The sequence below is a fragment of the Nelusetta ayraudi genome, unplaced genomic scaffold (assembly GCF_046127955.1).
Source record: "Nelusetta ayraudi isolate G7.1 ecotype Tasmania unplaced genomic scaffold, CSIRO-AGI_Nayr_v1 ptg000137l, whole genome shotgun sequence".
NCBI classification, from domain to species: domain Eukaryota; kingdom Metazoa; phylum Chordata; class Actinopteri; order Tetraodontiformes; family Monacanthidae; genus Nelusetta; species Nelusetta ayraudi.
Window position 1 is genome coordinate 25019 of NW_027466187.1, and position 14664 is coordinate 39682.

General features: G+C 43.9%; 1 protein-coding gene across 1 annotated transcript; it reads left to right on the top strand.

Annotated features, from left to right (window-relative positions):
* The first annotated feature begins 8475 nt into the window (after nucleotides 1–8475).
* Nucleotides 8476–13681, top strand: LOC142879618 (NLR family CARD domain-containing protein 3-like). The gene is made up of 5 exons (XM_076013000.1): nucleotides 8476–8535; nucleotides 8591–9184; nucleotides 9263–10029; nucleotides 11243–11404; nucleotides 13675–13681. The coding sequence occupies exons 1-5, from the start codon at nucleotides 8476–8478 to the stop codon at nucleotides 13679–13681; spliced, it is 1590 nt and encodes a 529-aa protein (XP_075869115.1).
* Nucleotides 13682–14664: the final 983 nt, after the last annotated feature.

Below are 14664 nucleotides of genomic sequence, written 5' to 3' on the forward strand. Positions count from 1 at the left end.
AATCACTCTTTTACTCTATCCACTCTGTCCAAGCTCTCATTATGCTTTGTACAGAATGCTCGATATGCATGATACTGCCGCAGTCTCTGTGTCCCCGGCAGGTGATGACCACTGCGCCAGGAGCTGGATTGTGCTGTCCTGGGGGTCTTGCTGTCATCGCTTCATCCCGCCACCACGCTTAAGACCTGGACTAGTCCTATCGGCAGATTGTCCATCGAGCTAGGCTCTTGCCTTCCAAAGCATGGACACTTACACTCCACATGGACAGCAGCCTTGAATTATTTCCTATTCTTTGTGTTTATATCCATTTTGCCTGGTTGGTGTATCTGTTTTTCACTCTGTCCTGTCTGCCACCTTGGCTCACTCTGCTCCTTTCTCTCTTTCTCTGTCTCTCCTCTATCTTTCTACTTCACCCCAACTACTCATAAGCAGATGATGGCCCTCTGGAGTCTGGTTCTGCCCTAGGTTTCTTCCCACAGGGGAGTTTTTCCCAGCCACTGTAGCATCTTGCTTGCTCCGGTGGCCCGGTTGGTTCTCTCTGATTGTATGAAGCGCTTTGAGACGCCTTTGGTTGTGATTTAGCGCTGTACAAATAAAAGTTTATTATTATTATTATAAATATACACAGATAAAACCTGGTCATCTGGTACCACGTGGGATTTGAACCCACATCTCCTACAACCACAGTCAGAGGTTTAGCCTACTGAGCTAACCACCTTGTTAGCCTGAGGACTGTGGAGGTCAATAGGTCACCCTGTTCATACAGCCTATTATACATCCCACTGCTTCTGGTAAACACATGACTATAAACTCATCATATTATACAGTGACCTGTATGTGATTGATTTGATGCTGATGATCTTCTATTATTCATCACTGATGAGGAAATGAGTTGAAGAGTCTTTGGTTTTGGCAACTTGTTGTCCTTTGTTGTGTGTCTGTGTCACTGCTTGTCAGTGTGTGTCAGTGTGTGTGTGTCAGTGTGTGTCAGGTGAAGCACTGAGGCCTCTATAGTTCTTTGCTTTTGTGGTGAATTCTTCTGGTGGCTTCGTGTGATGTAGATGTTGAAGGAGTCTTCACTGACACAGACTTAGTTGTGTATAAAAACTGGTTTATTTGCAAAGAAGTCAGAAGTCAGTCAGGCACCTAGAAAGCCTGGGGATGTCTCTGGGCCAGATGTGAGCAACTCCGATGATCCTTTGTTCACATCACCTCTTATACCCCCCAGCAACCAGAGAGGAAGATGCTGGGAGTGGAGGAGAATGTATACATTCCATAGTTGCACCCCCAATGGCAATCTGGTTTCAATTTGGTGGACGTTGGCAACAACAAGACCATATATGGACCCTGACGTCCTTAGGGAAGGAGTGCAGCAGCGGGTTCACTGCTGAGTTCACATCAGGCCATATACATAAGATCACATGATGTCATATACATAGATTCAGATACTACACTGTCTCAGCGCTGAAGACGGTCTTGTGGGGAGCAACGCTGACTCCTAACACGGAAGTCACAGGATCAAATCCCAGCCTGGACCAGAGATACAACTCTGCTAACTAGCCAGCTAGCTCCCCCTTCCTTCTTTTTGAATTCAATTTTAAAAGAGTGAGGAGAATTTCCTTTCCTCTTAATTGTATCTAAAAGGCTTCAGCTCCACTTGTTGTATTGCACTTGTACAAAGTGACTGTGGCTGTTTGTTTCTCCTGCAGAGTCCGGTGTTGAAACGCACCAATGTCAAGTCACTGCTTTCTATTGATGTAGTGACATCCCTCCACAGCCCTAAGGAACCTGCTTAGCAGGTTAGCAGGTTAGCTCAGTGGGTTAGCCTGCTGACTGTGGTGCTGGAGACCAGGGTTCCACTCCTGGTTGTTGGTTCAATTCGCAAGCAAAGCCTCTTTTGTTCTCTTGCTACTATGAACCAAGCCCAACCCCAACACTAAGTGACCCTCTAATCCAGGAGTGGGCAAACCGTTTGACTGGTGGGCCATAATGGCTTCTACAATATGACAGAGGGGCCGCTTTCTCATTGGAGGAAAAACATAGCAGGGGATATGTAGAAAACATGTTGCTTTAATGGCAATTAAATAATGAACACAACAAAATAATTGTTTTCATTATTTTCTATTTCATTACCTAATGACTGTTAACCCTTTAAGCGCCATCATTTTTTCAAGAAAATATTCGATTTTAATATCCAGATTTCAAATGGCTGTGACTTGAAATTGGTAAGAGATAAACCCAGACTGTAACTTTGAAAAATCTTCAGTAAACGCGAACTTTTTGTTTGTTTGTTTTTGTATTATGTCAGATGTCTGGGGTCTGTATGTCAGATCCCTGTCTCCACAATACCCCACAACCTCATCAAAATGTTTTGTCCACTTTCGATAATTTTCCACATATCTCAAACAGACTCAGCCATCATCACTGGAATTTAAAGGGTGACCACGAACATCCCTGCTGCCTCCACCGGCACTGGCTGGGCGTTTCCTCCCACAGCTTCTACCACGTTGATCACTAACTCAGTGCACCCTCCGTCACCATTAGCGGTGTTTTGAGCACTCCTGCTTCCCCCACCACGTCCCCTCATCCTCATTGGTCGATTACTCCCACTACACCCCGGCCACGCTGAGGCGAAGCATGTGCTGCTTAGTGACTGTCGTGGCGCATCGACTCGCTGCCACTGCGTAAAGACGCACCGGCAGACTCGCTCTCACGGGACGACTGAACATCATCGTCAGAGTGCGAATATTCCTCTTTGTTATCTGAGTCAGACATTACCTGACAAAGTACTTCGTCAACGAACAAACCTCTCGGCGATGTATTCTTGGTAAAATTTGCTGTCTTTCTCTCCGTTCCCACTACAACCACTTCCTCGTCTCCTCGACTGAGGCTTTCTCTCTATTTATACTCCGAAATCTGAATATAAACACCCCCACAAATGCTGCTCAGATTGAAGCCACAGGTATCTGCCATCTCCTGGTGAAAAGTGGTAACTACTTTCAGCACCATATTTGCCTCTATGGCCTGTTTAATTCAACAATGACGCTTGTCGCAAGTTTGCGACCATGGCGCCTAAAGGTTTAATAAAATTCCTTCAAGTTTGGTGGGCGTGGTTGGAAAGTATAATGGGCCGCATATGGACCCCGGGACGTAGTTTGAGTTCAAACCTGGATACTCTGACATAATTCCTCCCTTCCGAACAGGCCAGAGGTGGAATCATCTTTATATGACCTTCCGTTCCTGAAATATGCGTCTTTGACCTATGAATTTGATCTTTGACGCGGTTCCAAACGTCTGACCCCTGATTCAGTTGTTCCGTTAGAATCAGGCTCCCTGAAACTGGGAGGGTGGGCGGAGTTTCAACTCAACAACAGGAAGGTAAAGTCAGTGAATCTTGGTTTGAACAGTGCCACTGATTCCTCTGGCCCTGCGCTTTTCAAAGCCTCCACTGGGGGGCGCCAGTGGACTGCAGGGGATGCGACGGTGAAAACTGTGGCATCATATTGAACGTGAAGCCAAAGTTGAAGGATGAAGCGGTGGGAAAAGCAACAGTGTCCATAGTGATGATGAAAGTCTCTGACTACAGTTGATGTGTTGATGATTTGATTGGAGGAATTGCACCAGCAGCCTCAGAATGAAGACATTAGTTGACTGGAGAACTGGAGGAGCTTTCAATGGATTGAAAAATATGTTGAAAAACACTCAGATATTTATTAGAATGTGTTTTAAAGAGATGTTAAAGCATGCAGATGATAAAATGTGTTTAAAAGAAAGACAATTAAGATCAAACACAAAAGATTATTAAAATGTTATTAAATATACACGTTTAAGAACATTCAAATGTGAAAGATGTTTCCAAAAAAATACACATGTATACAACATTTATTGTTGGAACCTTTTTTTAATATACAAAGCAATGACCTTGACCTCTGACCTCTGACCCTGACCCTGACCCGTCTGTTTCTCCTGGTTTCATTGGTTGTGGCTTCATTTGATCAGTTTTCAGATTTGGTTTCTAAAAGGCTTCTGATGTTTTTTTTTTAGCAGATTCATCAGGAGAACAACAAGCACAACTACAGTCACACAACACAACACACACACACACACACACACACACACACACACATATACCTGTATATATAAGACTGGTAGTTTTGACTCTATCCCTGTGTGGAATGTTGTCCTTGTACTTCCTAATACTGGCTGCTTTTTACCGGCCCTATAGTTGATGTTCAGATGATCATTTGTGACTCACCTTGATTTTGTTTTTTTGCCTAAACTGCACATTTTCTAAGTGTGCTTTCCAATACTTTCAGTTTCTTTTGTGCCATAGCCAGCTATGGTGTTTCTCCTGTTGTCTTTTCTTTACCCTCTGCTACCTTGACTTAACCAAGTCCAATCGTGACTTGGTATCACACACATCTTTGACCGCTACATTTTCATTCAACTCACTTTTTGTGCACGACCTCAGACTGTAACCTGTTGCCTGGTTCAGTAAACAACAGCCAGAACAACGGTGCTGTCCAGGTTGACCAACACAAACAACATTGTCCAATTGGTTCCCGCCAACATTCTCCAAATAAATGCACCACTACCTCAGCCAGCGACTGTGGATAAAAGTCTTCACATCTAATCCTAAACAATCTGCTGCAACCTGAATTTCTGCTTCTGTGGCCCCCACCGTCCAACTGAGGTGCCTTGTCCTGTGGTGGCCCTACCACCTTCCTAGAGGGCGCTATAGCCAATTTAGTCTTTTGGTCTATGGAGGGAGTGCTATAGCCAATTTAGTCTTTTGGTCTATGTAGGCGGCGCTATTGCTCAGATTGATCCCATTCTTTAATAGATGAAAACTTTGGCCACTTCTGACCTGTGTGCAAAATTTGCTGAGTTTCCCTGCATGTTCAGGGGCTCAAATTTGGGTGGAAAATAGCGGCGGAAGAATAACACTGAGAAATAAAGATAGGAAGAACAATGGGGTCTTGGCCCTGCGATAACCTGCTCTGCTTCAGAGCTGCTCTATCGCCAGGGCTCTGAGGAGCCTTGTCCTGTGGCGGCCCCATGCTCAAACTGTCCATGTATAAACAACAGAGAAAAAATACAGGAAAAATCAGTCAGGGTTGCATGAACAGACATGAATTAATGAGGTGCACCTACATGGTGACAAATATACACCATAATAACAAATATACAATGGCATCTTACCATTGAGAAAGTCAATGGAGATCTGGTCTTCTTTTTTCTCCTCCAATTTCTCTGCATGGGTTTGAAAGCGCGTTTCCACAGGCGTCTGTGGAGGCCTTGTACAGTTTGTCAGTTGTCTACAGGAGTACTGGAAAACATAGAAGAAAAACTGTCTCCGTGAATGTTGCTTTGTGAGGAATAACTGGGGACAAAAACTCACAGTTAAAATTTGCAGCGCCACCCTGAGGGCTTTAATTTCAGGATCATCCAGGAAAGAAAATTTGTCAGGGCTAAACATGGAACAAAGAAAAACAATACAAAAAGTGATGACTATACATGGAAAGGTTGTAGATGAAAGATAAAGATGCTTGATTTCTTCAGGTCTGCTGCCATCTCCTGCCATTGTTAGAAAGTGCATACAAATACTTGAATGACTGCGCGCAGGTGAACAGCCTGGAGATGTTTTTCAAGGTTGCTGTAGGTGTGAGTGTGGTTAATTCCAATGTATTTGATGTGTTTATTATTGATTTCTAGTGACCATAATGTAAGTTTCAAGGCAAGGTAAGGCAGCTTTATTGATGGAGCACATTCCATCCAGAAGGAGTATTTTGCATATTTGACTTTTCTAACATTTGCCCTATGACAGCTGGTCCAGGCTGCAGCACATCCCCACAACCGTGAGTTCAAAAAGAAGCGGATAGAGGTGGCAAGCGCTTCCGTACAGTGGATAAAGACAAACAGAGCCGCACAGCACTCAAGTCAGAGGCAATAATGGCTTCTATATGTTATATATATATATGTATATATATATACATATATATATAGTTTCCCTGCAGAGAAGCTTTGACGTGTGTGTGTGTGTGTGTGTGTGTGTGTGTGTGTGTGTGTGTGTGTGTGTGTGTGTGTGTTTGGCCAGCAGAGGGCAGTGTTCCTGCAGCTTGGAGTCATTTTCAGCCATTTTCAAAGCAGTGGCTCCAGTGCTTGGATGTTTCCCACAAGCTTCATTTGTCCATCACTGCTTTGTCCTGCAGTGTGTTCTGCTCCGAGTGCAGTTTCTGCCACTGTTCTGCTGCCACTGCTTCTGACACAATGTTTGCTGCCCTTGTCTTTTGATGGAGTGAGCATCCTTGAGGACCGGACCATCTTCACCTGTTGCACTCCAACTGCTCCTGGGAGCCACAGCCACGCTTGATGCACCCTGGCAGAGAGAGAGGGGCGTGGCTGCACTTCAACTCAACACAGCGTCATGTGATTTCAGGGAAGTGGGAGCAGAAACACTGATCAGAGAATCTAAAAATCAAAAAATATCACAAGAGCAGCTGAAAGTCCAAATGCTTCTCCATCAGGCTGCATGTTGGCTGGAGGCAGCAGCAGCAGCAGCAGCAGGAGTCCTCCTCTGTGTTCACAGAGGGTTGCTCTAGGTGGACACAGGTGGCTTCTTTCACTCCTCTCTCAAACCATCTGTCTTCTGTGTCTAAAATCTGGACCTTTGAGTCTTGGAAGGAGGGGCCTTTGTCCCGGAAATACAGATGAACCGCTGACTCAGCAGAGCTGTTGATTACAACACCTGCTTGATCATCAACACCTAATGTTGAAAAATCAACACCTTGCTATTGGTCGGTCCCATCAGCCTTGGCCCCACCCACAACTTCACTGGTAATCTGATTGGATTTTGGTTATGGGATTGGATGGAATCTTGAAAATGGGTTCCAAAGGGAAAGAAGGATTCTGAAATCAGATTAGATGATGTAATCCAATCCTAATTTTAATCTGGATCAAACCTTCAGTTTGTGTTGTTCAAAACATTTCAGTAGGATCTGGATAACTTTGATCCAAAAAGAACTGGATTATCCTGATCCCAACAGGGGTGGGATTTCAAGGTAGATTTCAGGAAGGAAATGAGCAAAACTTTAAAATTGGTCAAATAACCAATTTGTATAATTTTGTGTATATACTTTGATTTATATTTTGCACTTGATTTGATATTCATGCATATATATGTATAAAAATATACGTATGTATACTTTCGCAGGGTGCTTCAATATTATTGTGCCTTGTTAACAGGTTGTAGTTCTGTTCCTTTTAATGTTGGATGTCAGCTTGAAGTCACCACTACAGCTACAGCCTGAGGGGGAGAAGGGCTGATCAGACAGAAGAACACTGTGCAGCAGGAAGTGCAAAGCTGATTTCTAGTTTGTGCTCCAGATGCGGCCAGGCAGTGGACAGTTTGTGCAACAGACTGGTGTGATGTGGCAGGCAGGCAGCAGTCATTCAGAGTTTGAGCATTTCTATCTGGCTGTACCCCAGAGAAACAATGGAAGGCCTCAGATGACTGGAGTATTAATTTGAGAATCCACATATTGGACGGATCAATATTTTAGTCCTGATCTGGTCAATAGTGTCATTTCCCATCATGCCCGTCTCACCAGTCAAGCCGTCCCGCTGCCAAGTGTAGAAGCAATAAAAATGCCTCAGAGTCCCAGACCAGACCCAGACCCTTGACAAGTGTTCTGGAGACCAACCTGCAGTACTACAGTACTACTGCAGTACTACTACACTGCTGCTCCCTGTCATTATTGTTAACTTGCAGGCAAATGTGCAGTGATCTTCTTCTTGGAGTTGTTGTCAACTGCACTGGTTGTGGCTGCAATGGCCTGGAAGGGGCCACAGACCATAGTTTGGTTCACCTGTCTCTTGTAAGAATGACACTTTTATTTTCTGCAGTTGAATTTTCATCTCACTGGAGGTCTCTGCCAAGCACCAAAACAAACAAAGCAGACAGCAAACAGTGTTTCTCTTTCCTTTGGGTCACATGACTGTGAAACACCTCCAAAATTGTGGCTGACAAAAAAGAATTAGAAATTTGAGCATTTTCCCACTGGGAGCAGGTTTTACTTTGGTTGTTCCTGTGAAGAAAGCATCCAGAAACATCAATTGGATGATGTGGATCTTGAGCTTCAGCACAGAGTTTGCGTGACATCAGTGGGTTCAGCAGAAGTGGAGATATTTTATTGGCAAGTGGAACAACAGCAATAGTGCTGAGCAGGAAACAGCAGCTGCTGGACGATGTGCCGGCCTGCTGTCAGTCCAGCAGCCTTCTGTGAAAAACACTCTTCCAGGAAAGCAAACAACAACTTCCAGCTTCCAGTCCAGTCCCTAAGCAGCTGAGACTGGGAGGTTGTGGGTTCCATCCCCGCCTGGCTCACACCAAGACTGTCAAAATGCTCTCGTTGCCTCCCTGCTTCAGTCTTCAGGGTTGCAACTGTGGCTTGGTGCTGTTCTTTTATTGAAAGCATGGTCACCTTTGCTGCCATCTGCTGGTTTGGCAATGCCACACAGGCTCAAATGAAGAGAGTCAGTCAAATCATCAGACTATGCTCAGTATGAGCTCAACTTGGTCAAAGAGCAGCACTACAGTCTTCTGGAGCTCCATGTTTTCCATCCAACGTTAGAGAAGCTCACAGCAGAGCAGCTGCATGTCTGCAAGCTTCTCTTCATCTTGGACGGCCTGGATGAAAGCAGACTGGTTCTGGACTTTGAGAAGAACCAGGTGGTGACTGACGTCACTCAGAAGAAGTCAGTCAGCGTCCTGCTAACAAACCTGATCAGAGGAGATCTGCTTCCCTCGGCTCTGCTGTGCATAACTTCCAGACCTGCAGCAGCCAATCAGATCCCTCCGTCATGTGTGGACAGGCTGACAGAAGTACGAGGCTTCACCAATGACCAGAAGGAGGAGTATTTCAGGAGGAGGTTCAGAGATAGAGGAGATGTGTCCAGCAGGATCATCTCCCACATCAAGGCCTCCAGGAGCCTCCACATCATGTGTGAGATCCCGGTCTTCTGCTGGATCACTGTCACAGTTCTGGAGAGCATGTTGAGCTTAGAGCAGAGAGGAGAGCTGCCCAAGACCCTGACAGACATGTACTCACACTTCCTGCTGGTCCAGACCAAGAGGAAGCAGCACAAGTATGGAGGAGAGCATCAGACCACAGGTCCACAGGAGCTGAAGTGGTCAAAGATGCTGACTGACATGTTCTCATTCTCATTCTTCTCAAGGAAGAAACCAAAAGACAACATTAACCTGACGGAGGCTGACAGGGAGCTTCTTCTGAAGCTGGGCCAGCTGGCATTTGAACATCTGGAGAGTGGAAACATCATGTTCTACAATGAAGACCTGGAGAAGTGTGGTCTCCATGTGACTGATGCCTCTGTGTACTCAGGAGTTTGTACAGAGATCTTCAGAAAAGAGAGTGTGATCTTCCACAAAACTGTCTACTGCTTCGTTCATCTGAGCGTCCAGGAGTTTCTGGCTGCAGTCTACAGCTTCCACTGTCACACCAAGAGGAAGAGGACAGGAGATGTTCACTCTGGAGAATCCCTGGATAAGTTCCTGAAGAGGATGATGAAGAAATCCCTGCAGAGTCCAAACGGTCACCTGGACTTGTTTGTTCGCTTTCTCCATGGACTTAGTCTGGAATCCAACCAGAGACTCTTAGGAGGCCTGCTGGGTCTCACTGACAACCATCCAGGAACCTTACAGAAGGTCATCAACAACCTGAAGGAGATGAACACTGGTGATGTTTATCCTGACAGAAGCATCAACATCTTCCACTGTCTGCTGGAGGTGCAGGATCAGTCAGTGCATCAGGAGGTCCAAGAGTTCCTACAGTCAGAGAACAGATCAGAGAAGAGACTCTCAGCCATCCAGTGTTCAGCTCTGGCCTACATGCTGCAGATGTCAGAGGAGGTTCTGGAGGAGTTGGACATCAACAAGTACAACACAACCATGGAGGGAAGATTGAGACTGATTCCAGCTGTGAGGAACTGTAGGAAGGCTGTGATAGGAAGGTACGTATAGAGTGCGTGTGTGTGTGTGTGTGTGTGTGTGTGTGTGTGTGTGTGTGTGTGGTCATTCTTGTAAAAGAGATCTTGGATCTCAAAGGGACAAACCTGGTTAAATAGTTCTAATAATAATTCAACTACAGAAAAGAGTTGTCAGAATAATCAATAAAGTTCCCTAAAGCACAAATCAATGATTGATAGAATCAAAGATCTTCCAATTCATCTTCCAGTTTGGCGCAACCCTGCCGCTATCTGTGCCTCAGTGCATCGTAAGCCGATTTTCACGTTTGCGTCCCCTCTGTGGATCGGAATCACCGTTTTTTGTGCTATTTACACGGATTTTCAGGCGCAAAAGCCGCGCAATCGCTTTGAGGATCTACCCCACAGTGTTTTAAAGTGAGAGAAAATCAATCCGTGTTCAGAGGGTTGAGTGTCTTTGAATGATGGAAGGTGAGAAGCATTGTTAAATATAGATGTCTTTCTTTTTTGGGAGTTCCATTTTGGAATGGGATCAGTGACCATTTGAAAATGTGTGCTTCTTTGTTGAGTTGAAAAAATCTTGAAGGGCAAAATACTTGATGATGATGAGGATAAATGATTTAATTGTGAGTCAATGATGAAGAATAATGTCAAGCATATTTTGTTGAGTTGCACTTCTCTTTTTTTCCTTTTTGATTTTGTCTGACTAATTATTCCAGCTAATCTTATGGACTGTATAGGACAGGCAAGAATCAGCTTGGGCTTCAGCCTGCTGCTTTTTCCTTCACACAGTTGTTATGTTTTTGTTGTTGTGAGTCTTTATAATGTGCACATTTGTTTTGGAAGCTTCTTTTTCATTGTTGTCAGTTGATTGCACAAGATTGATTGAATTTACACTGTCAACCAAAATCAACTATTCAATCATTCATGATGAAGATGATGAAGATGGTGGTGATGGTGGTTATGATGGTGATGGTGGTTATGATGGTGATGGTGGTGATGATGATGGTGATGGTGATGATGGTGATGGTGATGGTGATGATGGTGATGGTGGTGATGATGATGATCGTGGTGATGGTGGTTGTGATGATGATGATGATGATGGTGGTGGTGATGACGGTGATGGCGATGATGATGATGATGATGATGATGGTGGTGATGATGATGATCATGATGATGATCATGATCATGATCATGATGAAGGAGGGAGCAACTTCTCACTCTGCTCTCCTTCATCCACTGAACTCTCAGAGCTTCAGTGTGCAGTGGTGTCTTCAGCTCTGCAGTCCAGCCCCTCCCACCTCACACTGCTGGACCTGAGTGAGAACTTCCTGAGGGATCCTGGAGTGAAGCTGCTCTGTGCTGGACTGCAGAGTCCAAACTGCAGACTGGAAGTTCTCAGGTCAGTTCCTGCTTTCTACTGGTGGACAGTGTGTGTCAGCAGATGACAGATCTGCTGTCGGGTTCTACAAGAACCTTCTTAGGAGTGAATGTCAGATTATAAATATTATTGTAGCACTACGCCTTTACCAAGGGTGGGCTTCTGGGTTCATTAGTTCATTCTTTAAAAATGTCATTTTAGATTATTGATTTTAATGTATATCTTTAAGTTCTGTAAATAACACAATACTCTTAACTTGAAAATGAAAAAAGGAATAGTTTATTTCAGGGTTTTTTCTTTTAGACATATAAACAAAATACAAACACTTTAAATAAAATTAAGTTTCAACCAAATTCTTCAATTCATAAAGAAAGACATTGTTCCAGGAGTCAATGCAAAGAGCTCAAGGAAGGACAAAGGAAGCACATCCCTCATCAACTGGTGACCAGAGGGGGACCAGAGGATGGACAGCAGAAGCAACTGGCTTTGCCACCACCATCAAACTCTACAACACATTCAGTTCCATGGTGGGGAACTTATGATCCATCGGAGGCACGGGGACAGGAACCTGTGACCTCAGGCTTGTCTTGCAGGAAATTGTTTGAACAGGTGACACCGGAAGAAGGGATGGATCATTTGGCTCCCTGCCAAATAAGGACTTGTTTCTTCTCATTATCAGTAATCAGAGTGTAATGCCTCCAACCTTCACTGGATGAAGAAAGCACACTGTCTAGTAGTGATGGTGAGGTGAAGCCTCATGAGGCATTGAACCACTTGAGCCAACTGCTTGGAGAAAGGCTTCATTTCTCAAAGCGTCATGTGCACACGACACCACCTACTGGCCAAGTGTACAATCACAGGCAAGCTGTGTCTCAACCACGTGTGATGCATTGCATTTTTGTGTCTGTTGTGTCTGTTGGGAATGACTATGAATTGCAAAAAAAATGATGACCAAATCATTTCTGTACATAAATTAGAATATGTGTAGAATACATTTTTTAAATGTATTCTGTTTGTGCAAATGTTCAGAAAATGCTAATATAATATGGCAGGTTGTGCATTTTTTTTTTTTTTCTGAAAAGGGCATGTGTGTAATCAGGCAGATGATAGTGAAAGTGCTTGTGGGACTTGGAAAAGGGCATAGATCAGGGGTGCTCACACTTTTTCAACATGCAAGTTACTTTTAAAATGACCAAGTCAAAAAGATCCACCTCCTATAAAATAGCAAAACATATTCATTCAGAAATATATTTGTAGTCCAGTGAGAAAGAAAGAAAGAAGGAAAGAAAGAGGATTAAATGGGTAAACATGTTCCCATGTGCATTTATGCTCATCATTGCACAGAAAACTCATGGTTTAAAATTGTTAAGGTTATATCTGCCTATGTTTTATTTTATCAGTAAAAGTGTGTTTACGTTGAGATGTTTTGCTGTATATTTCTGTGTTTTTCAACGCATAGGTTAGGGGTAATTGGTGTGTGTGTGTGTGTGTGTGTGTGTGTGTGTGTGTGTGTGTGTGTGTGTGTGTGTGGAACGCAGACGTTTTGCTAGCAGCATCTCCCAGGATCTCCGGTGCGTCTGCGGTGCGTGCGCATTTTGAAGCGCATTTTCCGAGCGAGGCGTCTCCGTCAGTTTACGCCAGGATTGCAAGCTCACGCGACAACCCCGGTAGTTTGGCGTGTATTTCAAGAAAACAACAGCCAAACTCTTTTTCCTGTCCCTGTCCTACAAAATGCAGGTATCTAAAGTATACATTGATTTTGTTCATTATAGTTTCAGATTTAAAATGAAATCTGCTTCATGTCTCCTTTATTTGATCTGAACAGTGCCCAAGCCGATACGTCACATTTACGTTTCACTGTAAAGCACAGCACATATAAAAACAAAATCCAGCACATCGTACATTATGACCAAAATCAACCACATCCACCGTGTTTTCTAATCCTGTCTGAAGGATTCTGTAATTGACGCGGACGCGCGCCTTAAAGCGGTGCGTCTCTCTCTCTCCATGCGATCGACCCAAACTAACTTCGCGATTGACCAGTAGATGGCAATCGACGTAATGGGCACTCCTGGCATAGATGCTTGTGTAACTTGGACATTGATGTACAGGACAGGGGGCTCCATCCTATCACCTCTCCTCTCCTCACTCTCTCCCTAAACTCTCCAAACTATCTCCAAACTAAACGCTATCTACTCTCAAACTCTCCAAACTATAAACGCTATCCAAAATCTAGTAATCCAAACTCTCTCCAAATCTCAACTGACTGCAATAACCCCCATTTTGAATAGAGCCTGAGGGGTCTATATAAGGCGTTAAACCTCGCAGCAGAACCTTAACCACTTCCCAAAAGCAATCATGTGGTACCAGCCGGGCGGCGAGGCTTCGGACGTCATCATTTTGGCTCCTCCCCTAAATGAAGCAAGCCTCGATACGCGCTTCGCGGAAACGCCCCCATCATTACTCGACACGCTTCGAAGCCTCGGCGCGTCTCGTAACATCACTACTGTCTAGGTTGGGGCAGTTGGACACTGTTGCTGAGTTTAACATTGAACCTTTTTATTACAGGAAACCAAGACATTTTGCCGGTGCAAAAACATTTATGATAAAAACAAAATAGAGCTCTTCAAATATTAATAAGAGAATAAAATAATAAAGTTCAAAAGAAAGTGTCAAATTCTCCTATGTCAGGAGATAAAGAATGTTGTTTGAGTGCTGTGTGAAAAGTCAGTCTGTTGTCAGTCAGTTCAATGTCTGTGGCTTCCAGTGTGTCTGTCTGTTCTGCTATATCTATCTATTTTACTACCCGGCTAGATCTTTGGGATGAACGTTCTTATCTGTCAATGTAGAATGAGGAGGTGTTGATGCTCCTCGGAGTCGATCCCGTTCTCCTTCGGACGTCACGTTGCTTGCTTGGCTCGCCACTCAACCACGGAAGGTTCACAATCACGCTGCTCAATCTTTATTCCAGCCAAAGAGTGAAACCAATCTAATACATGGTGCACAACACATTCAATTACTAATGACTCACATTCATCATGACACTACTATTCCTATTCATTCTCTACATGCTCATATTCAAATGCAACATACATATACACATAACATCACCAATTGTATTCTAACAGTGTTTTAATTCACTTTTTAATTGGATATTTATTTTTTAAACTGTATGAATTCACTTGTTTTAATACACTTATATATTTAATTAGCTTCAATGAAAATTATATGAGCTATTTAGGGTAATACATCAAAAATAATACCATCATAGGCTAAGCAAT